The sequence below is a fragment of the Trematomus bernacchii genome, unplaced genomic scaffold (assembly GCF_902827165.1).
Source record: "Trematomus bernacchii unplaced genomic scaffold, fTreBer1.1, whole genome shotgun sequence".
NCBI classification, from domain to species: Eukaryota; Metazoa; Chordata; class Actinopteri; order Perciformes; family Nototheniidae; genus Trematomus; species Trematomus bernacchii.
The window spans coordinates 6,906,164-6,929,919 of record NW_022987910.1 but is presented as its reverse complement, the minus strand read 5'-3'; the positions used below and the strand labels follow the sequence as shown (position 1 = coordinate 6,929,919).

Below are 23,756 nucleotides of genomic sequence, written 5' to 3'. Positions count from 1 at the left end.
ACTGGGAATTGAGTATCATTATGATTGTCACACATCATTAAACCTCACCATGGGTCTACCTAACACCTCATAGGTGTTTGCCACAATGGAGGCTGCAGTGCAAAGATCGCCAAAAATAACTGGCACACAAATGAACCCAAACTAAGTCTGAGTCTTTTGAGTGGCGCTCTCTGCTAGACAAGTATCATCTGCCGTATAGCTGAGGGTGAAGTTTGATAGGAGGACTAGGGTTATTGGACATTTCCTCCACTGCAAAGATCATGGCCTGAAGCCAGTGAGAAGCTTATTGGTTCTAACTGGAGCAGGTGCGACACAGGGGAAAAAAAGAAAGTTGATCATTGAAAATCAGGACATATGACGACAAAGTGTGTTAAACAGACTTAATTCAGCTAAACAAGGACAAAAGATATTCAAAATCTTTTCAAAGGAATCTACAATTTACTACAAAAATCCAACTCACCTGTTCGCACAAACAGGAAAAATATCTCCTCATCACGTACCGGATTATTTTTACCTGGAATAATCTTAACCATCGACCTCTTTATAATCCCTGCAGGATAATCCCAGGGAGGCAGCAGAGTGAAGCAGTGCAGAGATATGCATCACTTGGAAGACAGAAGGTCAGCAAGAGAAATCCAACTGAAGGACAAAGTATGAACAGCATGCCTTAGTTAACACAACATAGTATGCTGCAGCCAGATAAAAGGGATGAATGTGACAAGAGCTAGAAAAATTCAATATCCCGTGGAGACAATATGTGACCTTTTATCAAATGCTCTATCTGCTGTTCAGAGGAATTTAACAGCGGTACAACAAATGAGGTGATATATTCCATCTTCTTCTCAAAACACACTCCATGCCAGCCACAGTGAGGGTTATTTCTAGTAACAACAAAGAAAAGAAGAGGAGGACTATGCATTTAATATAGCCTAGAGAAATCAATGCCACATAAGAAGGGAAACAGATTGGGTAGGAGAGAATTGTAAACAAGTAATTTGGAGTTAAAACAGTAATGGAGCAAACCCATGGTGCTTATTTAGATCGACGGGGACAGCAGTTTCCAAATAGATTACGTGCCTTTTCTTATCTTAATCTCAGGAACTGTAACTTTTGCAGAGACTAAGGCTTTGACCTTATTATTGACCTTTGAAAGATAGTACAAAATATTTTGATGAAAATCAACAACTAAACTTTATAGTAGCAGGGATTGGGTAATTCCATGTTATCACGCAATCAACTTGAGCCTATATCTCTTGAACCGTACCTGACTAATGATGGGTTACATGCGGGCATACTTCTGATACAATTAGCAGATGATATATTCGAGTGGTCTAAAAAGATGAGAGGGGTTAGAGGAAGAAAGAGAGAGCTGTCATTTTCAGGATCAGGCTCTGTCAGTGACAAGTGTTCGTTCAATTATAGCACGAGTGCCCTCTCTTCTCCACTCTATCATTCTTCCTGTGCTCTCCTCCTTCAGCCATTGTTGGTTCTTAGAGAGTCTCCAGTAATTACCTCTCCTCTCATCTCTTTTCCTCTCCCCTGGCCTCTTTCGCTCTGTTAGAGGAATAGTTTGATATACGAAATATGAAGCTGCGAGCCATTTGCCTCATCTAAGATCAAATGCATTTTACCTTAGCACAAAGACTGAAAACTGAAAAGCTGACCTATCCGTGACAAAATCCCTGTCCCAAAATCTCTCACACTCATATAAACTTAATCTCATGTGTTAAATCTGCGCAAAAATCAAAGTGTTAAAACATCAAGGCTCCAGGAAACCACAGCTCCGGACAAGAAAAAGTCCTTTGCGTAACCTCTTGACATTAAGATGTTTATTGTGACATGCTGTTTTAGGCTTTTTTTTTACATTATAACAAGATGTTTTCAGGCTTAATAAATATATTTTGATGTTATCACAGCTTCAAAATTACGTAGACTGTTATAAACATGTTGTTATAATAACAAACTTTTGTTTGAAAAAGGGAAATGGTGTGCAGAGAACAGATACATTGAGGAATATAGCTCATTTACACTATTAGATTATGTTCTACTTTATGCTTCGGTTGAGACATGGCAAGATGCTGATACGGTGGATGATTTAACTAATGCCTTACTGTATTGGGTCACAACATACCCAGTTTGAAAGCAGCTCAGATGGTGTTCCTTGTATCCATAGAGGATCCGTGCTCCTGCTGCTGATCTGATAGAAGCAATGTTCAGACTCATTCTTCCTTCTAGTACAACCCAACACATTTTAAAAGCCTCTTGTTTGTGTGTCCAACTTATCAAAATATCATCCCCCATGATCAATAACAGCATGTGTTGCCATGTCTCAACCTTTCCAGCCTCTTTGTTTGTTCCTCACTTTATTGAGCTAACTGATGAAGACCCACTTTACCCTTGGGAGACAGAATTTGCCGGCCCCAGCTGCAGAAGCTCCTCCAGGGGAATACAGGGAGAAAGGCACAGGGCCTTGCACAGATGAGACCAGGTCCACTGAGAGAAGAATATGACGAGAGTGGCATCACCTCCAAAAGATAAGGGAAAACCGTACGTTCCTGGGATTATCATAATGTGTTTCGTTAATGTTGAGAGGGGCATAGGCTAGAGTCAGATGTGACCGATGAAGGGCTAAGGATGGATTTAAATCCCCAAGATTTGTTCCACCCTTCCCTGCCGGATGCCAGTGTCAAGCCTTCACAGCACGGAGCCTGGCGGTGCACCCATCACAACAAAAAGATTATAGAAGAGAGAGGTGCCATGTCCAAGAGAGGTAAGAAACCCACATTCCAACCACCAATTCAAGCAAAACATGATCCTGAGTTTAATTCAGCAAATCTTTCCACAACACGTTTTAATTGTTTCTTTTATATTTGTCTCTCAGCTTCGTCCCACAAACTCTTCCCTGTTCTGCTGATAGTGGGATGGATTGTTGGCTGCACAGCCGTTGTCTACTTTGTCTTCATTTTTGCTTGGGTACGTGACTTTACCAATAAAGTATAATTTGCTTGTAAATACATGTTTAAGCTTTTGAACAAAACACTAGGTGAGTCCTAACCCAACCCTAACCCTAACCATATTCTTAATTATACATCAGCATGTTAGTATATTCACGCATGCAAGCATAATTAAACTAATGTTATTTAAAAATATAAAGACAGCTGTTTGTTTGCTCTACTAATGGATTTTGATTTTCTTTCTTTGGCAGAAAACAGGTGCACGGGGAAGACATTAAATTCATCACAGAAACTCCTTTAATGCAGGGTCAAAAGATGATTTATCTTATACAAAATTATGTTTCTATTACATTCTGTAACCTTCTTGTTAACGTGCTGGAATAGAATGAATGATGGACTCGGATATCTGTGGCAACCTTTATTTTGACATGAAAACGTAATCAAATAAAGATATGTATTGTGGTTTTATCCTCTTCGATTTAATACATCACATAATGTTGTTTAACTCTTTTAGGGATTACATATTGAAATCCATTAACAATTAACTCAAATAGAAGTCCCAATGAGAGCACAGTGTCAACAGTGTCAGATGTAATACATTACATTTCTATTCAGGCTGCTACACTTGATTCAGAAGAGCCTTTGAGAGATAAAGTAAAACTGACTGTGTTTTGTTACAAAGGAGTAGTCATTTGAGAGATGAATATACCTGAGAGTTTCTGCATATTTCTGTCCTCTGTGTATTCAAGTCACACTGCTGTCCATTAAACATACTAAGTGTTAGGAATGTCAATTTGGTTGCCATGGTCACCACGCATCTTTTTTATCCTGATGAGTGCCACACTCTCATAGGACGTGATGATTAAAACAATGGAAAGAAAATCGGGTGGGGAGCTACATCTTCTGAATCACTTTTAATTGTCATGAGCAGAGACAGCCAAAAGGGACTTTGTGTTCATAATTTGATTTTTGTAGGGTAAACACTTGATGAATTGTTTTACTTTTGACACATTAGGGAATTTAAGATTAAAGCAGAATATTTCGATTTCAGCTACAACTAATATGCCTGACATGTCGGCTCATAACTTGCCATTACAACAAAGCTTCCATGTCATAGTAGCACGGTCAGCCTTAAAGAGCATTTTCAAGACTGCCTTTAATAACAGGGAATTAGATTGTCTGGTCCTTAGTGCAGGTTGTGCCACTTCCACTTTCCAGTAAGCAGAAGGTTTAAGCCTTATAACACTGCACACGCAAAATCATCTTGTTTCCTTGGTCTCATGTGCTCCAGATGCAAACATCACTGTAATGAGGTTTAGATGGAAACTTTCTCTACCACAGAAGTTCAATATGGTTAGTAGAAACACATGTAAGACAACAAACACATGCAACACATGAAGGCAATCAATCCAACTCAGACACATTAGTGAGAGTCAGGCAGAATGAAGCTTCAATTGAACATGTACAATATTGCATTATCATTCCTAAATGTTACATTTTAACTGGTAGAAAAAGTATGTGTTTAGGCCATTAAAAGACCCAATTTGTATACCCAATACCGCTCACTTGCACTCGTCGAGACGTACACATCTCCAGACTATTGCACGCTCAGTCTATATTTAGAATGACCTCTGTATAGAGCAATATGCAGGTACACCACAGAGTGCTGACTAATAAGATGTCTTCCAGGTGTTGTACATTAACTCTGTGGGTTTACAGTACTATTAAGATTGTATGTTAATTGCTAGACTGCTTGCATAACAGAATGATTGAATGGAAAACATGTGGTTATGACCCAAAGGCTACAGACCAGGGGTGTTTAGTGAAAAGCCAGGTCTCCCTCGGTCTTGGGACCACAAAAAAACCTTCATGTGATAGGGAAATCATAGGGATTTCTTAAATGTGTTATAACTGCAGCTTAAGACCAGATCAAACTGCAGTTACTAATACAAAATAAAACCCTAAAATAAATCCAAATATAAAAAGTCAGAAATTGAGTAATGTGATTTGTTGTGTAAGTGTCTAGAATTTGATGGAAACATTTCAAGCAGTCCAGATGTCAATAAGCACAAAAGGCATTACAAGCTAGATGAAAAAAAAAAGATTGCATTTCTCTCTTTAAAAAGAGCAAATGCCCTGTCTAATATTATTTTTAAACCCGAATGAAATGATTGCACTGGCAACCTGCCTTTCTACCTGCGCGCACTCTGCCTGTGCACTCATTGCTAATCACCGGAGTCTTCTACAAGTTGCTAGCTTGACAGCTTTGGGTTACGTTTGGATGGAGGGCCTAAAGGAACTTTGCTGCTAGATTTAGCAACGTTTTAATCCAGTGTTAATGCATATACTTTAAATGAGTTGCCTACAATTGTCTGTTCTACAATTAGATAATTATTAAAATGAAGTATACTTTTGCTTACTTCTCCAATGTTGAAGCTGCCTTCACTTGATCAGCAGTAAAACCGCTCTGCAATCGTTATGCAGTTTGTTCCTCAAAGTCTGTGCCGCTCAACTAGGGGTTAGCTCTACCCTTGGCATTTTTCACTGCTCAAAATGGCCAGAGCTCACTCACAAAGGTCAAATAATTTATACTTTTACATTGTTTGCCCCTTTATTCAAATCGCAATCCTTGCTTAGATACCAGCTGTTCGAATTTGCACAAGCAGGGGATGAAACCATGGAAAAGAAGCTAAATAGCTGTCTTCACCCCAAAATTAGCACCAGCCTCTTGGTAAGCAGTGTAGTGTGAGTGCAGCTTAAGAGACAAACTGAAACCTACACAGTACCTTAACTACCACCTTTAACACCAACTTCACTGATAATTGCCTCTCTGCCAACACCTTTCTGCAGCATATCCTCTCTCCCTCTCTCCCTCTCTCTCTCTCTCTCTATCTCCCTCTCTCCCTCTCTCTCCCTCTCTCCATCTCTCCCTCTCTCCCCTCTCTCTCTCTCCCTCTCTCTCCCTGAACACTGAGTTCGCCAAAGGATCTGTGGTACTTTCATAATATGGAGGTAGACATCCTCCTGTAATTGGTCTGTAAGTTTAAAGCAACCAAAAATATATTTCAAACTAGAAAAACAAACCAGATCATAGTTCAGTGAATCCGTTCTGAGACCACCTGTATCTGTGATTCATCAGTGTGTTATGATGCAAGATTTCACTGTAATGTAAGTAATGTGTTCATGGACTAACAAGGCATCACAATGGAAAGCAATATGCAATATACTATAATAGTACCGCCTCTTAACGAAGAAGTAGTATTCCCCCCTTGTGACAGAAAGTTTGTTGTATCAGCTGAACCAATTACGTTCGGTGACCTTCAAGCCAGTCCTGAATTTGAAGCAGTTAATAAGAATTGCATAGGTTAGAGTGTCACTGACTGCACTAAGATGTGAAAGTAATGAAACCGATATTTCACCTGTCTCCTGCTAACAGATGATCAATGGTTACTTTAATGGTGGCAGTCACTGTACAGTAGTAATACAATAGCCTCGATAAAGATTGCATTTCTTGAAAACTATTTTGATTCATTAAAGCTATTTGCTCGTAAAACAACTATAACATAGATAAAAGCTTTCTTTAAGGCTTTGGAGAGATAAATGCTCCCTTCTGTGGGGGATCAGGTTCAAAAGGGAAAGGTAAGTGCACTGCTGTAGCCTGGTCGAAACGTGAGGAGAGCATGAATTAGAATAAAGCATGAATGGCTTTCTCCAGATTGTCAAATGATATATGTGGTCAGTGAGCTGTCAGTACATGTGTGTTAAAGGGTGTGAGAGAAAGCCAACATGGAGCTTAATCTGAAGAAGAAATTAGATTCAATGGAGAAATATATAGATGTTATATATTTGCTACAAATATATCAAATATTGTATGCATTCATGGCTTTATTTGTTATGCAACCTTTGAATTACTTAAGTCAGCTGAACAGCATCGGTATTTTTAGCAACCACAGGATGTCACTGTTTTACATTGAGAACATAATATACTACTCAAAGAGGGTATGCTTTCTTGGATACATGATGTAAAACTTGGAGTTTATACATTTTCAAGGGTTCATCAATAGTCATGAACTATTACATTATTTCAAACATAAACCCTTAACACAAGTCAAAAATGCAAAGCTACAAAACTAGTGATACTTTCAAATAATCAAAGAACCGAATCATAAATGTTTTATGCCACTGCCTGAAAAAGTATTGGCATTAAAGCCTTGATAATTAAAAACGTTTACAGAATAATTCTGCCTCTTCGAAATCAGAATGCAGAGTTATCATTGGCCTTTTAACAGTGAGAGCACAATTTGATTGCACTTCACAATAAGAGGTCCTTTTCAATCAAGTGTGCAATGGCACAGTGCTCTCTCTAATTGTCTACCTGAAACAATGTATTACTTATGTTATGATCCTAATAAATAATTTGCACGTGTATGTAAACGGTAAGCACATGGGGACTTTAGTGCATGTGTTCTTTAAGGTGTACATGTAGCGCATCTGCACACATATCTTATAATTGCGGTGTGCTTCCCTTCAGACACATCAGAGACCACATACTGCCCCAAGCTCACACACACACACACACACACACACACACACACACACACACACACACACACACACACACACACACACACACACACACACACACACACACACACACACACACACACACACACACACACACACACACACACACACACACACACACACACACACACACACACACACACACACACACACACACACACACACACACACACACACACACACACACACACACACACAAGCATTCCAGAGGCTGCCTGCCCCCACACACACACATACCACTGGACCCACTGTTGGGTCGCTCAAAGGGCAAATGCAGGAAAGCTGAGTCGTTTTATGACCAGAGTGCAACTAAGGAGAGCAGAAGTTTTTTATTGACAGCAAAAACTAAAAGTAGGTCGACATTATAAAAACAATCTCCAATATCAAAGATTTGCAAATGCAAAGGTGTTAATTATGTTTTTTTTTCCAATGACAGATACTGTTTGTTTTTTGTTTTTTTTGTATGTTATCAATCAAGTAATTTGCTTATTCTTATTTTGTTTAAAGTTTCAAACATCCCTCATGCTGTGTTACTCCGGGTTAAAATCTCAGACGTTTATGGTGAGCAACGTGCAAAACACTCCCAGGAACATGCTGAGGTGTCGTAATGTTAGCTGTGAGCTTAGCTGCTAATGACAGGGAGGGTGAGAGCACGTTGAAAGTGGGTGGTGTGAACCTTTAGACTTCTAAGTGCTACCAGCCACTGAGAGCTAAAGGGGAAGCCAGGATGTAAATAAGGTATTGCAACTGATATTCAGCTGACATTAATACTCCAATGAGTTTCAGAGAGTCACCTCACCACACAGGCTTGTTTCTATATTTATTGTACATGATGAAGTATGAACAATAAGTCACCAAAAGTCGTTGATTAAAGCCATCATAGTTGAGTCTGCCATATTGGTCACTTGGGTCATCATGACATTTTTTGGGAGTAAATCCCACACAATGATGTTGGTCTGCTCCTCCAATCAGAGGTAGTACATTCTCATTTGAGTTGTTTGGTTTTTCTTTTTTATGAAGAATTCCATAAAAAAAAGATCATGAACTTCCCAAATTCCCTCATGTGCATTTGCACTAAAGTAAATAAATGTGTTAAAAACTAAATGTTTTGTTTCTGGCTCTTGTTACATTTCACCATTCCTCTAGATATTTGTAACACTTGGCTCCAATGTTTGGCTATATTTCTGGTGCTCTTACCTTAAACTGTACATCCTGTATGTTAGAATCCTCTTTGGCTCTCTCTTTTACACCTGAACTCCTTGAAATGTTTTTTTTTTATTCCCTGTACATCTTTGACGGCCTCTCCAGTTTCAGCGTGGGTACGAGCCTTCCCTGTGCAGGAAATGTGCTTGGTAATTGCAACATGGGGTATAATTACCAAAGGCAGCATGGGGGAAGCTATAAAGAATTTAAACATTAATTGTTTCTATCTAGCCTTTGACTTACAGTACGTAGGGCATTATCCCTATGTTTATAGGTCTAATTGTTTAGCCTAATGCTGCCGCATTTCTCTGTCTCTGTGGAAATAAAAAGATAAAGCTGTCTCTATATTCCTAATGCTACCCTAAAGACATTTAATACTGTATGAATTAAACTAATTATTTCACTATATAGACAGTACTCTAGGCTGCATAATGTCTGCTTCGATATATAGAGGAATAATGCAAGATTTCTATGTAAAATCTCTAAAGTCCAGAAAAAATGGTTAGACACATCGAACTGCCCGATTACTACGCCATATTGTGTGTGTGTGTGTGTGTGTGTGTGTGTGTGTGTGTGTGTGTGTGTGTGTGTGTGTGTGTGTGTGTGTGTGTGTGTGTGTGTGTGTGTGTGTCAGAGTTCCCGTTAGAATATTTTTTTGCCGGTCAACATGTCCGTTAAAGTTGAAATCTTCCGGACAAAATTAGATAAGTGCCGGTTAAAGGTCTTCTTTGTTATTTATTGAGCTTTAAAACAAATTGATATGATTCGACATTAAACAAACTAATTATAGTAGATTAACTACATTATTCAAAAGTGTACAGTAATTTACAAAAACGCGGGAATAATAAACGGAGCGCTCTCTCCTTCTCCTGACAGCCCGTCAGTATCATGCAGCTCGCGGATCCAGTAATGAGTGACCCGACAGTAAAACTAAACATATCTATAACTAGTTTAGGTAGTTTGAGAGGTAATTAAAATAGCTACGTGTGATTTTCTAACCTGAAGTGTGTTTTGCTCTGCTCGCCGCTGCAGGGGATCATGCAGAGCTGCGTGTCGACTCGTCAGCAGCAGCCGATCTCTCTCTCCTGTCAGATTAGACTTTACTCGCATTTATGTCCATATCGATCAGATCTAGCTAGTTCTAGCTAATGATATGACTACCTGCTTGTTAAAAGACACCTAAACAATAAGCGTCGCTATGCAACCGGATGAGGCCACAAAGTATAGCGCAGCATTATGCATTTGTTTACATGCCCACCGGAACCCCGAGGCATTACCAACAGATCAACGCACAATCAACCCATACAGGACATCTCTTTCTCCACATTAAGTGTTAGACATTAGAATTGACAATTTTTGTCTGTCACATACTCTTTTGTCTGTCACATACTATTCTTGTCTGTCACATAAGTGGCGCAACTGATGCGGTATTGCGCTAAGGGAAAATTATTTTGACCGGACATTTTGACCGGAGAGATTTAGATTTGCCGGACTTCAGCATATTTTACCGGTCATTGTCCGGTAATTACCGGCTAACGGGAACTCTGGTGTGTGTGTGTGTGCATTTGTTTTCAGAAGATATTATGATAGTGGTGTTTGTTCCGGAGCACTCCGACAGCATTTAGCACTAGCCTACATCGAGATTAAGATTAAACAAACTTCTTTCACTTGGGAATACACACAGGGCCGTCCCTGGCCAATTTGAGGCCCCACGCAAAGTTAAATGATGAGTCCCTCTGTTTCGCGAGTATCGACGGGGTGCTACTGGAGCCTCGCAGTGGCAAAATCGTGCCGCGCCACACTAATTGCGCCGCAGAAACGCATATGTGCGCCGCATTTGCGGCACAGTTGAGGCTCCCTCCGCAAGATGAGGCCCCCTCCGCAAGATGAGGCCCCCTCCGCGAGGTGAGGCCCCGCGCAGTCTGCGTGATCTTCCTGTAGGGAGGGACGGCCCTGAATACACATGTGTGTAAATTACTGTTCATGGTAATTTGAAAACAAATGTCGGTGTCGGACACACACATACACCGAACACACACACCCACACAGAGCTGAGCTGAGCAGAGCACAAACACACACACACATCATGTAGCATTTCACTTTTCCATAGCAACAACAACTTCCTGTCAACAGCGTAAAATCTCCTTCAAAATAAAAGCATCTAAATAAACCAGGAAGTTAATCTAAATTACATTTAAGACATATACAACTGCAACGAAAGTAACAAAAACAATGTCATATCCTTTTCAGTTTCACAGAACACAAATTGGTTTATTTACACATCATGCGCCCTGGTGACCGGACATTGATAAAACGAGTAATAGGGGGAATAATCGGGCAGTTCGATGTGTGTAGAAGTGTGTGTGTGTGTGTGTGTGTGTGTGTGTGTGTGTGTGTGTGTGTGTGAGCGTGTGCGTGTGCATGTGTGTGTGCGCGTGTGCATGTGTGTGTGCGTGTGTGTGTGTGGCTAAAACGTAGCAGCCTCGATCTCTATTCAGCTGTTCTAATGAAGGTAAACACAGTGAAGGCGCTGCGTAAAAGACACAGCTCTCTGATAGCAGATACTGTGAGAGTCACGGACATGAATAGAGTGGCGAAGTCACGCCCATCTACTTCCGGTCCATGGGACCTTATTTCGGAAAAATTATGCATTGAAGTCAATGGGGAGAGAAAACGTATCTTTCGATCCCGTTTGAATTGTGCCATGAATTACACATATGATGTTTGTCAATCTTAAAAAATCATTTCCATGTCAAAAAAGTCACAGTTTGTCGTAAAACTGTTGAAATATAAGACTATGAAAAATACGCAACTAGAAAGACTACAAATCCCAGATTTTGTAGTCTTAGGTAAGTGATGTCACAATTGTTTTCATCCACTAAGAGATAGCTAAGATCAGCGCCATATAGATAGAATCTATCTATATGGCGCTGGCTAAGATAAGATAACTTTAACAAGATGCCTGTGTGCTTAGTACCAGGTTGTTATCATACCAGCAATGGGTCTTGCTCGTTCTTTCGCTTCCCGTCTGATGAAAGGACCAGGTGTGGCTTGATCAAGTTAGCTACATAGCTAGTACTGTAGCTAGCATGTTAGTTAGCATTACAGCCTTGTCATTTTTATTAGCCTTAACATAAAGTAACATTAAGTAACCCAAAATGTTAAACAGTAAGAGTAGTAGTCATATTTCGTGAACCCTTTGAAGAGTACTGTCACACCGGTGTGATCATTCTATAATACACAATTTAAGCCCAGGGGAGAAAGGCTAACGCTAACGCTACATTAGCATCGGCGATCTTTTGCACTTCATGCTATCTGCACAAATGGTTGACATTAAACATTAAAAAGACCAGGCAGTTCAGAGAGAATCAAAGGAAGGCAGGCAGCTTTGCACGACATTCATAGTGAGGGTAGTCAATCCTTTTTTTGACAAGACAGCAGTGATGGCCATCTTGGTGACGTGTGTTATTGTGCGAGACCGGAGATGTAGTTCATTGAGCGTTTCACACAAACAAATGTGTTACTTCACAGTTTTACGACATATATATATTTTTTTGACTTGCAAAATTATCTTTTAAATTGACAAACATCATATGTGTAATTCGTGGCACAATTCAAACGGGATCGAAAGATAATCTTTCTCTCTCCATTGACTTCAATACATAATTTTTCCGAAATAAGGTCCCATGGAGGTCCACCGGAAGGGGAGAGACTTCGCCACACTATTCATAGATCAAGGCAGACTGGTTCACAGACTCTCCTGTTTTGCGAATCCGGTGCTTAAAAAAATAGCTCTACACTTCTGGCCGAAATGTCCCTAAAATGAAGTCCGAGTTTGAAATATATCTCAAATAATGTATGCACTGCCATTTCCCCACATAAACATAACAGTCTGCAATGAAACGGTTGTCTCCTGTGCGCTCCACTTCCTACTTGGCGCACCGGTAACTTTTTCGTGCGAACGAGAAAGTATCTCATGCGCACAAAAAAGTATCTCGTGCGCACGAAAAAGTATATTGTGCGCTCTAATTAATAAAGTGTAGCCTCGATTTATTTAAATTAAGGCCATGAATGACATCTCGTACGCACGAATTACATCTCCTGCGCACAAATTAATAAAACGTGGCCTCGTTTTATTTAAATTGAGGCCACGAATTACATCTCGTGCGCACAAATTAATAAAACGTGGCCTCGTTTTATTTATTTCTTCTCTCTATGAACCCTCCAGGGCTCCGTAGTTGTGCTATGCATAATTTAAGTCTTAAAAAAGGTTTCTCATTTTGAGTCTCCCTTAACAACACAACACCTGTTAAGCCCGAGAGACCCCGGTACCGGGGCACTGCCGCAACATCTTGCAGGAAACAGTGTCTGAGGGCATGTTCATTTAATAAAACTATGAATGTTTTATATCCATGTAACGGGAAGAAACTCATCTAACTGATCATTTTTATTTATTTTTCAAAAGAAAACCCACAATGCTAATACTGAGCCTCTGAATTAGCAACGAGCGAAAAATGCTAACACCTTACTGCACCGAAAATCACTCACAAAACCTTATTATTTATCTTTTCACCACATCCAACACATCGTTTCACATCGTGAGGTGACACAGAATCGATTGACACTGACATTACCACTGAATTATACGTATTTGCGACGTTATAAGCAAAAACGGACATCAAAACAGGTGACGCTAGGTAGCTAAAAATGCTAACATTTTTACCTTGGCTCTGTAGTCTCTCCAAAGAGGTCTTCAATGGCATTAAAACGATAAAAACGCTGCTGAAGTTAATCCATAGGTTAATCTAATGTGTCTGTGTCCCTTTGAAATGATTTCTGATAATCCATAAGCATTAACACTGCTTTTCCGTTTCCAGATGTCAAAGCTAGAGATAGGTTCACTCTGATGGAAAATTACATGCGCGAAGCCTTCACCTTTTCTCTTCACAACGTGTGTGTGGGGGACTCCCCCTTCGATTCTATTGGCTCTAACGGTCAGAAAGAGGTGTCAACCATCAAAATCGAGCAAGGGGGGCCAGAGATATGGAAAATCCACCCAAATGACCCCAGAAGTGGTTTCTTTTTGCTAAATCTCTCTAAAAAGGTCAAATGTCACTTGTTTTGCATCAATCTTGATACAGGGTACTTATTATGTTGTACTTTGGATTCCTAAAGCTTTTAGTCTACTAACCCATCATCCAAGGGTGGTTTTCACTATAAGTAAAAAATAATTTTTGGACAGACACTATAATTTACAGTTTTTTACTATGTAAAATCTGAATTTTCTTTAAAATAAAAAACATCTATATTGATTTTGACTTTTCTACATCCAACTCACAGGTTTATCATTACTTTGAGAAAAAAGATTATTAATTTAACTCTTTTAGAAGGGAAGATATGGTCATTTGTTCTGGGAATGTCATTTTCGAGCCTGAGACCTGAAAAACAGGCTCAGGGCTTAACAGTTAAGATGTAATGTAAAAAGTTCTTTATATAAGATTTAAGAGCTTGCTTCCACATAGAAGCCTGATTCAGATGGTAAAACAATACATACACACATAAACAAACGTTCACCTGCAGGCTTAGCAAGTAATTTATAGATTTATTCTGAAAGAAAAAAAATGCTCCCCAAGGTGATTATCATTCATTATTATAAAGTATCTAAATACAGGCAACTGAGGTATATCTGTATTTCTACATGTGGAGTGTGATAGAGAGGGAGATATAGAGGCAGAAAGAAAGCATTAGGGACTGAGAGACACAGAGAGCTTGCACAATCAATGAAAAGGACGAAACAAAGGAAACCAACACGTATAAAGGCTGGACAAGGACTGTTACAGTTTCTATACAAATGGCCCATGATCATGGCACATCATTCACGTCTATAAAAGGGGTCAATTAAACCTTGTGCTAGATAGAGCCTTGGTTACACTTCAATGTAGAAAATAAAGCCTTACGCAATCATGAATACTATTCAATCCAATGATACAACCTTCTTCAAAAAAATGCATCGACTGTTGAAGAGCTCATTAGGTTTCAGCAAAGACTTGGCCCGCTGTTTGAATTAGATCATTCCTTTGAAAGCTGTGTTATATCATCATCTTTAAATTGACTCCTCAATGTTTAAAAATATAATTATATAAAGATGGAACATGTGGGGCACATAATGTGATTAACCATGATCAGCTCTAAAAGTTGCTACACGTTTTTTAAATAGTTTCATATTTTGTCAAATAAACTACTCCTCTTTTTTACCAAAAGTTAGTTGAGAATATTGATACCACTCATCAGTTTGCTATATGTAAAGCTACAGTCAGGTAGTGGTAAGCTTAGCAGCTAGTCTGAGTCCAGTCCAAACAAAGAATATGCCTACGAGCACAATTTAACCAATTAAAATTGCATTTTTTTTTTCAATCAATAACAAAGGAGAAAGAATTCAAGTCGTGTAATCTTGTCATCACCATTAGGTTTCCAGGCAGCTGGCTTAAACTCAAGGAAATGCTACCTCCAACCAAGAAACAGTCTGGTACATACTGCCATACAAAACCACAACCTATTGCTTTCCACACTTGCTACTTGTACTGATAATACTAACATGGTTAATAATGAGCTTAAATGATATTGCTGGTCAGGCAGGCAGTTTGCGGTTGTTATGCCCCGCTAAGCTAATCAGCTCCTGTCTGTAGCAAAGTCACACGACAATAGTAAGTGACTTTGCAATCAGCAAGAAAAGTGTATTTGTGGTAAGGTCAAACACATTTCTTTATGGAAAATGTTCTAATCTTTAGTTTTTCTGCAAATACACATACACACGCTGAAACACAGCAGCAAAACAGAACACGTCAGACATACCAATTTGCGTGACAAACAGTAGGCAGTAATCATAATGACTTAAAAAACCTCAAAGAGACAGTAATCCACGCAGAAACACACAGGAGGATCAGTGAGTGTATAAAAGGGTCTGCTGACTGTAATTTGTCTGCCTAATGATTCATGAACAGCTGTCATCTTAAAGGCAAACATTTAATTTTGGTTTATTTGACATACTGCTAATGAACAGCAGCCATCTGTCAACCACAGTTAAGTCATTATCCTCAAATATAGAACAGTGTTGTGTAATATGTGATTACAATGACATAGGTATTGGTCTATTCAGCAAAATAAACTCTGATTTAATAATTTACCTAATCTAGTTGTTCTTATAAACAAAGAGTACATTACAAATACATTGTATACTGTATCAGCGTGTAGATGAAGGCTGAAACCAGCTGAGGTTTCAAGAGAGGCATACAGCTCAGTCCCACAAGGAGCACAGAGGTTCAGCCCTGTTACATGTGTATGTGCGAGTGGGTGGCTGATGTATTCATATGCTAGTGGATATGAGCACTTTTGTCAGCCTACCCCTCTCTTTACAACTACTTGTACAGTATTTTGACTGAAACACACACACAAGTACAGTATTTTGACTGAAACACACACACAAATACACACACACACACACACACCCCCACACACCCACACACTTTGGCAGACTCAAAACAATGAGTAAAAGAAGATGAAAATCCAGAGAGAAAAAACAAACAAAAAACACAATGAGTGATTGTATCCAGTGAGTAGCAGAATAATCAGGCTGATTGAATGAACTACAGTATCAGAGTCAGAGAGACAGTGCTCCGTCTGTCCGTGAAGGTACAGTCCACTGCTTTCCTCAGAGGAAGTGCATACTGCAGTGTCAGTCCACCAGCCCTGGTCCATCCAGTAAAGAGCTAAGGGGAGCTTTCACTTCCCTGTAGCCCCACACAAGTCCCACAGTCAGAGGGAGAGGTACTGCAGCGGGACAGGATCTACCCACGTCAGAACAGTCCCCATCCTAGAGGTTAAGGGATCACCACACACGGCAGATGTTGTCCGGGACCATGTAGCTGTTCTTGTTGCATTTGAATGCTTTGGCAAATTCGGGGAAATTCTGAAGAGAGCCCAGTACCCTGTAACACATACAGAGGGTAAAAGATGCTGTATTAGAAGGTTACTTGACATTATAATTCACACAGCATGAATATTTATCAAGGTTTTATCAACTGTTACCATTGTCATTTATGTAATCCCCTCCATCATACATGGCGGATTGATGTAAAGGAAAACATTTTGTTTTACTTTACCTGAATTTCCCTGGACTGTGTACATTTACTTTAATAGAATTAACAGCTTGTTCCGGTCGGTGCGTTCCACACCACACCTGAAAAGACAGAGATTAGGATGCAATGTATTTGACCATTATCATTTCTTATCAATTTATGTATCTATCCATTCATCCATCACCTCAATTATACATTTCATCATCCATCAATAACTGATACCATCAATTCATCATATCCATAAGCCAATCAATCCAACCATATATCGATCCCTCATACATCCATCAATCCATCTGTTTATCATGTATTTAATGTACTCAATCATCCAAAGATCCATCAATCAATAATCAGGATTACCTGAGCAAAGTTTAAGAAGAAGAGTTGATCGTGGGAAAGGCTAATGCCAGGCAGTGATGGCTCCTCTCCATGCTCCTTCACGTAGTTCTTATAGGCCTGCAGTATTGAAACAAATGTTCTTATCTTATTTTACCAACTGTTAGTCGAAAGAATAGTACAACTGTTTTGAAAAAGCTTTTCATCCTGTTGTTTCAATTGTAAATGATGACAGATTTGGTTGTTATTATCCTCATCAAAAGGTATAATTACACAGTAGTTTCACATGCTGGGCTAATTCATTTAACCATAAACACATGTCAGATATCCTGCAGAGCAAGAAACATCAATAATTATACAGGCATGTTGTCTGTTTGAGACCGGTTTACTAATCAATAACATAAAATCTATACTTTGGCTCAAAGGAGCAATGCAATGGATAGAGTTCATGCAATTATAAACGAAACAACATGACATTGCAGTTGACCTAAATTAAGAATACATAATTATCTCTTGAAATCAAATCTGTGAATATCCTTTCTCCGTTCACCTCTAGTAAAACTGAGAAAATCAGCAGCAATATCATATCCTTCATTGTTGTATTTACATTAGCTAATGAGCCTGTCAGTGACTTGGCAGAATGACACATCTATTAATGTTGGCAAGCAGACAACATACAAAGCTGCATACTGAATCCCATCCTCGATCATCTTTAAACTAGGGCCATTAAACTGAGTTTCTTCATTTGTTTTCAAGCTCATTACCTGATATGCCTGCCGTATCCCTCCATTGTCAGCGATGTTCTCCCCGAGGGTGTTGTTACCATTTAACTAGAAATGGGTCATAAGGACAGAAAACAAAAGGATGGAAGGGAGAAGGACAGAGGGTGATATTGATTTTTCCGATGTATTTCAGCAATTCACAGCTATCACTTTTTTGATAATACAAGACATCTTTGTCCCAGGGGATAAAAGAAGCATTGTGCAAAGCAAGCGGACAAAGGGAAGGGGGTGGATATGTCAACACTACATATTAAAAAGGCACCTGGAGGAGAGAGGACTATAGCTTGCAAAACTGGGGAAAAGATGAAAATGGATAATCTGACAAAGGTATCAGGAAAGCAAATAAATAAGACAAAGATTGAGGTTTGGGATAATACTTAAAAAGTTTTACTGATATAAAAACTTGAGGAGAAAGCCAAGCAAGAGATAGAGTCTACCAGGACATACATGAAGTCCATTGGCCAGGTCCCAGGAGAAGTTGCCATACTGATTGACAATGCACTTCGACAGGTCTAGGAACTTCTGAGTGGAGTCAGGTGTCCACCAGTCCTTCAGGTCACCATCCTTATCATAATTACGGCCTTAAAAATAAGCAAAATGCATGAATGGTTGACTTTCTGGATTAGAAAAATATGACACAAATAACAGCAACACTTCTTTATGCCCAAACTTAAATGTTCTCGTTAGCTGAGATAGCACTGAAGTGGTGCAAGTAATGCCAAAAACATTTTCATTTTAATTTGCTTATGTGTGGGTTGGTTGCAGTTGGGGGTATCAGTATCAAACAATACTGACACTGAACCTCATAACTTCAGATTACCCAATGGATATGAACTCAAAGAAAAATGATCTGTCGCACAAAGAAATTACATTTCTGAATTGGTACCAGTTACAAAAGGGGAGATATTTCTCTCAGAATGGTATTGTCTGCCAAAACTGCCTTTGGGGGAAATAGAGAGCAACAGTGTGGAAACTCATACCATTGTCATCAAAGCCATGAGTGATCTCGTGACCAATCACCATGCCGATGCCACCATAGTTGAGAGATTTAGCCTGGCCTTTGCTGAAGAAAGGTGGCTGGAGGATTCCTGCAGGGAAAACTAACAAAAGAGAAAAGCAAAATAATGTTTTTTCCTAGAATACTTAACAAAATGATTACACAGATGAAAGTTTGCATGTGCATATACCTATTTGGTTTTTGCTGGATGAGTAGAAGGCGTTGACAACGGCAGCTCCAGTTACCCACCTGCAGAAGGAAAGGAGGGTGAAATTAAAGAGATGAGCCCGGTAGTGCAGCAAGATTCAGAGTTGATGAAAGGTATTAAAATTAACCTAACAGAGAGCTAATATTAGCATTCCTGTTGTGCTCAGTGAAAGGCTGAACTGTATGTATGAGTAGGAGTTTGTGTGGGAGAATGTGAATGCACTGTGCTAAATGCAAGATGGTGTGTCTTACCTCACACAAATACATCTTTTATTACTAGTCACTTTCAATTACCATGCAATTGAAATAATCCTGTTAGCAGAGCAATGTTCTAATCAGGCCCCAAGAATTACATCAGTTAACTCTTACTCCTCTTTGTTGACTTTGACTCTGAGTTTCCGCAGGCGTTTCTTCTGCACATACTCCAGGTTCTGCAGGATGTTTTCAAAGTACTCCTCTGCACCGTAGCTCAGCTAACACCAACACACAGCCAAAGAAACCGGAGGATTAGCCATGATGAGAGCTATCAACACTTAGTCATATTCTCCAGAAAATCTCAGAAAAAGCAGGAATTTACAGAGATGTTTTCGTAGCACTGATATGAATGTATTCGGTTACACTTATTCCGAGAAAGAAAGAAAAAACATTAAAATTGGCAACTCTTCAGACACTTACATCTTTGTATTCATTGTTAAGATATCCGTCATCCCTGATGTTGTCAGAATAGCCAATCCGTTCCCGAATAGCACGGGCCTATAGAAAAGTAGATGAGAAAGAAATGGGAAAACTAAGTCTTAGTCACAAACCCCTGCAACTTTGGGCCACATGTTATCAGCATATTAAACACTGAATCATTTCTTAAATCATTTTTAGCAAGCAGAAGGGAATTTATCCTTCTAAAAAAGTAATGTTATGTGCGTCTTCCCCTGCCTGCAAAGCCATTATTGTCAAAATGAAATGACCTCATGTGCAGTCTATTTATGTATTTTTGTTTTGTCTTCATTTGAATATATATATATATATATATCTATAATATATTATATACTATATTATATATAATACTATATATAATATAAATTATATATCTCTACATATATATATAAATATAATATCTATAATATAGTCTCTAATATATTCTAACTCATATATATCATATCATATCTATATCAATATCTACTCTCCTTCTACTTCTCTCTCTCACTCTACTCATCTCTCTCCTCTCCATCCCGCTCCCATCTCTCTCTTCTCTCTCTCTCTCTCTCCCTCTCCCTCTCTCTCTCTCTCTCTCTCCCTCTCTCTCTCTCTCTCTCTCTCCCTCTCTCTCCCTCTCCCTCTCTCCCTCTCTCTCTCTCTCCTCCTCTCCCTCTCTCCCTCTACTCCTCTCAATCTCTCCTCTCTCTCTCCTTCTCTCTCTTCTCTCTCTCTTCTCTTTCTCTCTCTCTCTCCTCTCTCTCTCTCTATCTCTATCTCCTCTCTCTTGGTTGTATGTCTGTGTGTGTGTTAATAAAACATTCTGTGGGTCCCAGAATCAGCATTGTGTTTTCTCTGCTCATTATGACTGTACTGTATGACTTCTGGTGGAGCTATTCACATTTGTATTGGTAAATATAGACTTGAAACCAGCAGTTAATACCTTTTCCTCAGCTGCTTTCTTGGTCTCCGCATCCATCCATGTCAGGTCATAGAGGTTACTAATGAACACTTCCCGAATGTCTTTAATCATCTCCTCCATCTGATCGCACACACACACACACACACACACACACACACACACACACGTCACAGATATTTGACAAACGTATAAACTATTGTACATGTTTACAACTTAATTGTACTACTTGTCGTCTTAAAAGGTTCTACAGTGTATCTCAAATGCATGCTTCCCACTTCCTTTCAGCACTTTACAACTTTTAATATTAAAATGTACTTAAAGAAGCATCTAGTAGTTTGGGATTGACTTTTTGATTGAAAAAAATCAAGAGCTTTTTAACTCCAAATTAAAGAAGAGGTTATTGATCTTAATATTTACAATATCTAACACAAATTAGTTATTTTCTTATTAACCCTTAGATGCATAAGTGGGTCCATTTTGACCCGGTAAGGTGGTTTTCTTGAAGTATCTTTGTAATTACATTTTTTGTATAATTTCATATTCCAGCTATTCCTCAAAAAACATGTTTTGGATATCATGCCATTCAAATTTTGTATTTACATTTTAAGAAATTGTAGTTTTTGTATTACTACCCCAAGCTTCCATAAGTGGGTCAAAAATGACCCGCATGCATTTTCTATGGAATCCTATGGGAAAACCTTTTTTTTCAAAATGTAAAAAAATGTCTAAAATTATAAATAGTGAAAAATGTAATATAAAATATTTCTAGTGTGAACCAAAATATAATACTAAATATTATACAAGTGATTTTTCTTAACCAAAATGACAAAAATGGCATAAAAACACATTATTCTAATACGGGTCCTTTTTGACCCACTTATGGAAGAGTGTAAGGTCCAGTCACTCGTGCATCTAAGGGTTAAGCAAATAATGTGTGACACAGAACGAATATTACCATGTGAGAAAACTAATACTAACCAATTGTATACACATATAATATTGGCATTGTAGAGGTCTCAAGATGGAGGTCTCAGAATAATCAGATGTTTTTATATGACCGTTCTCACAGTAAGATGCTCCAAAATCAACATCCAAATCTCCATTTTCAGTGGGAACCTGTGGTGCAAGTTGGTCTCCATACAGTATTACTCTTGAGTTACAGTATTTACAAGTATGCGCCTAAATACTGTTCATAGAGACAGACTGACTGACGCCACCATACATAATTCTGTGCAAATCATGTACTGTACCGTGGTCATCGGATAGTTATAGGCCACACACAAACAAAACAAAACGCAGTAAGAATGAAATCTAAACAGTAAAGGGGGGAAACTTAAAAACTGCAGTGACAGCTAAGGTCATGCTCGCAGATCTCTATAACCACAGTTGTGCTCTGAGACCGCAGAGCGCTGACAGAGGCATTCCAGCGTCTCATCACATCAGCCGATCCCTCACTAATACACTCCATGACCACTCGGACAGCATGCTGTGGTTTACCAATAACTAAACTCCAGGGACCATACTGATGAAGCTATTTGGAAGCCTTGAAACGTGTGTGTGTGTGTGTGTGCACATGAGTTTGTCTTGTGTCAATGCATTAGAATCATATTTAGATGTCTGTTTGCATGTGCAATTTTAAGATATACTGTATTAACACGTGTTACATGCTGGGTTTCTATTAAATGGAAAGCCTATTTAAACTTTCTGTATCATATTAATCATTTAAAGTGCAATGATTTCCATTTATGGGCACCAATTCACCGCTCTTCAACTTGATCTATTCACTCGCTCTCAAAATAATGAGGTTTTGCATAGAGTCAAGTCGCTGAAGAGAACAGCATAATCATAAAATAATCTAAGAATCAAATTTCTCATTATGCAGAAAGAAGTTGTTGTATATTATTGTTGCGTTATTTTATGGATCAGAATAATATTTGTTTAACTGTGTACGTAGTTTTTTTGTCTGTCATAATAGTTGTATCTTTTAGTAAAAATCATGCTGTAAAAGATTTTCACATAACTTAATAAAGGCAAAAAAGAAAAAAAATTGTCAAAGATTAAATTGTACAATGTTTTCTTCTGAGTCATAGGTATCAGTGTTAAGTATGTGTGGAAAAGTACTTCATTACACTGATGATCATATATCTGAAATACATCTCTGTGGCTGCGAGAAGGTTGGTATGTGAGGAGTGCAGCATGTGTGCCAGCTGCAGGGCAACTCTCAGCACACTTACACATATTATATGCATGGTCGTGAATTCGGAGAAAGGGGTGTTGATACCTACTTGGAATTGTGTGTCACTTTTCACACACACACAAACACATTTGCTCAGGGTGCAACGTGAAATCCAAGAGTGGGTAAAGTTCCAGGAGAGGACCAAGATTTAAGGAGTGTGAGGCACTCAGCATTGCAACTGATGTACATGGTTACGCAATCTGACACGCATACACACATGTGCGCACAGAGTTGAAATTCACGGTGGTGTTGGTGGGGGCATGATAACCAGGACACCTTGTTCAGCTGCTTTGAATGGGTGCAAGCACATAATACATTACAGTGGTGGGGACAGAAGACGCACATGTGATGAAAGATTAAAACACGAAAACACACTTAGGAGGAGTCTGAAACATAAATGCTGTCAAACTGTCTGGATGCATGTTCAAACCCTCCAGTATATAATCAACCCTTCACTGACCAGTTCTTTGCTCTTTTCAGAGAAGGCCTCCTGCACATACAGTCTTCCCACAGCATTGTCCATGTTGTTGTTGACGTAAAGTGCACACTGTCGCCACACTGCTGCCTCTGACGTTGTACCAGACAGAGCCTGAAGGAAAAGTAACACGGCACCGATCAATTAGAGGTGCAGAATGAACCACTCAGCATGTTGTTTAAAGAGGCTCATGGTGATTCTTTATTTGCACCTCCATTATGCATCACTTTTGCACTTA

General features: G+C 39.1%; 2 protein-coding genes across 2 annotated transcripts in view; one reads left to right on the top strand and one right to left on the bottom strand.

Annotated features, from left to right (window-relative positions):
* Positions 1–2,690: 2,690 nt before the first annotated feature.
* On the top strand, positions 2,691–3,261 carry LOC117470299 (sarcoplasmic/endoplasmic reticulum calcium ATPase regulator DWORF-like). Its single transcript, XM_034115023.1, has 3 exons — positions 2,691–2,770; positions 2,882–2,973; positions 3,206–3,261. The coding sequence occupies exons 1-3, from the start codon at positions 2,758–2,760 to the stop codon at positions 3,230–3,232; spliced, it is 132 nt and encodes a 43-aa protein (XP_033970914.1). The 5' UTR covers positions 2,691–2,757; the 3' UTR covers positions 3,233–3,261.
* An 11,066-nt stretch (positions 3,262–14,327) lies between these two features.
* LOC117470227 (neprilysin-like) overlaps positions 14,328–23,756 on the bottom strand; it is a 28,103-nt gene continuing 18,674 nt past the window's right edge. Inside the window, exons 13-23 of the mRNA XM_034114923.1 lie at positions 23,504–23,632; positions 20,829–20,927; positions 19,871–19,948; positions 19,565–19,668; positions 19,179–19,237; positions 18,972–19,091; positions 18,439–18,572; positions 17,974–18,039; positions 17,234–17,329; positions 16,901–16,977; positions 14,328–16,726 (exon numbers count right to left, since the gene is read on the bottom strand). Of these exons, the coding sequence (XP_033970814.1) occupies positions 16,627–16,726; positions 16,901–16,977; positions 17,234–17,329; positions 17,974–18,039; positions 18,439–18,572; positions 18,972–19,091; positions 19,179–19,237; positions 19,565–19,668; positions 19,871–19,948; positions 20,829–20,927; positions 23,504–23,632 (1,062 nt within the window). The 3' untranslated portion in view covers positions 14,328–16,626. The remainder of the gene's footprint in view (positions 16,727–16,900; positions 16,978–17,233; positions 17,330–17,973; positions 18,040–18,438; positions 18,573–18,971; positions 19,092–19,178; positions 19,238–19,564; positions 19,669–19,870; positions 19,949–20,828; positions 20,928–23,503; positions 23,633–23,756) is intronic.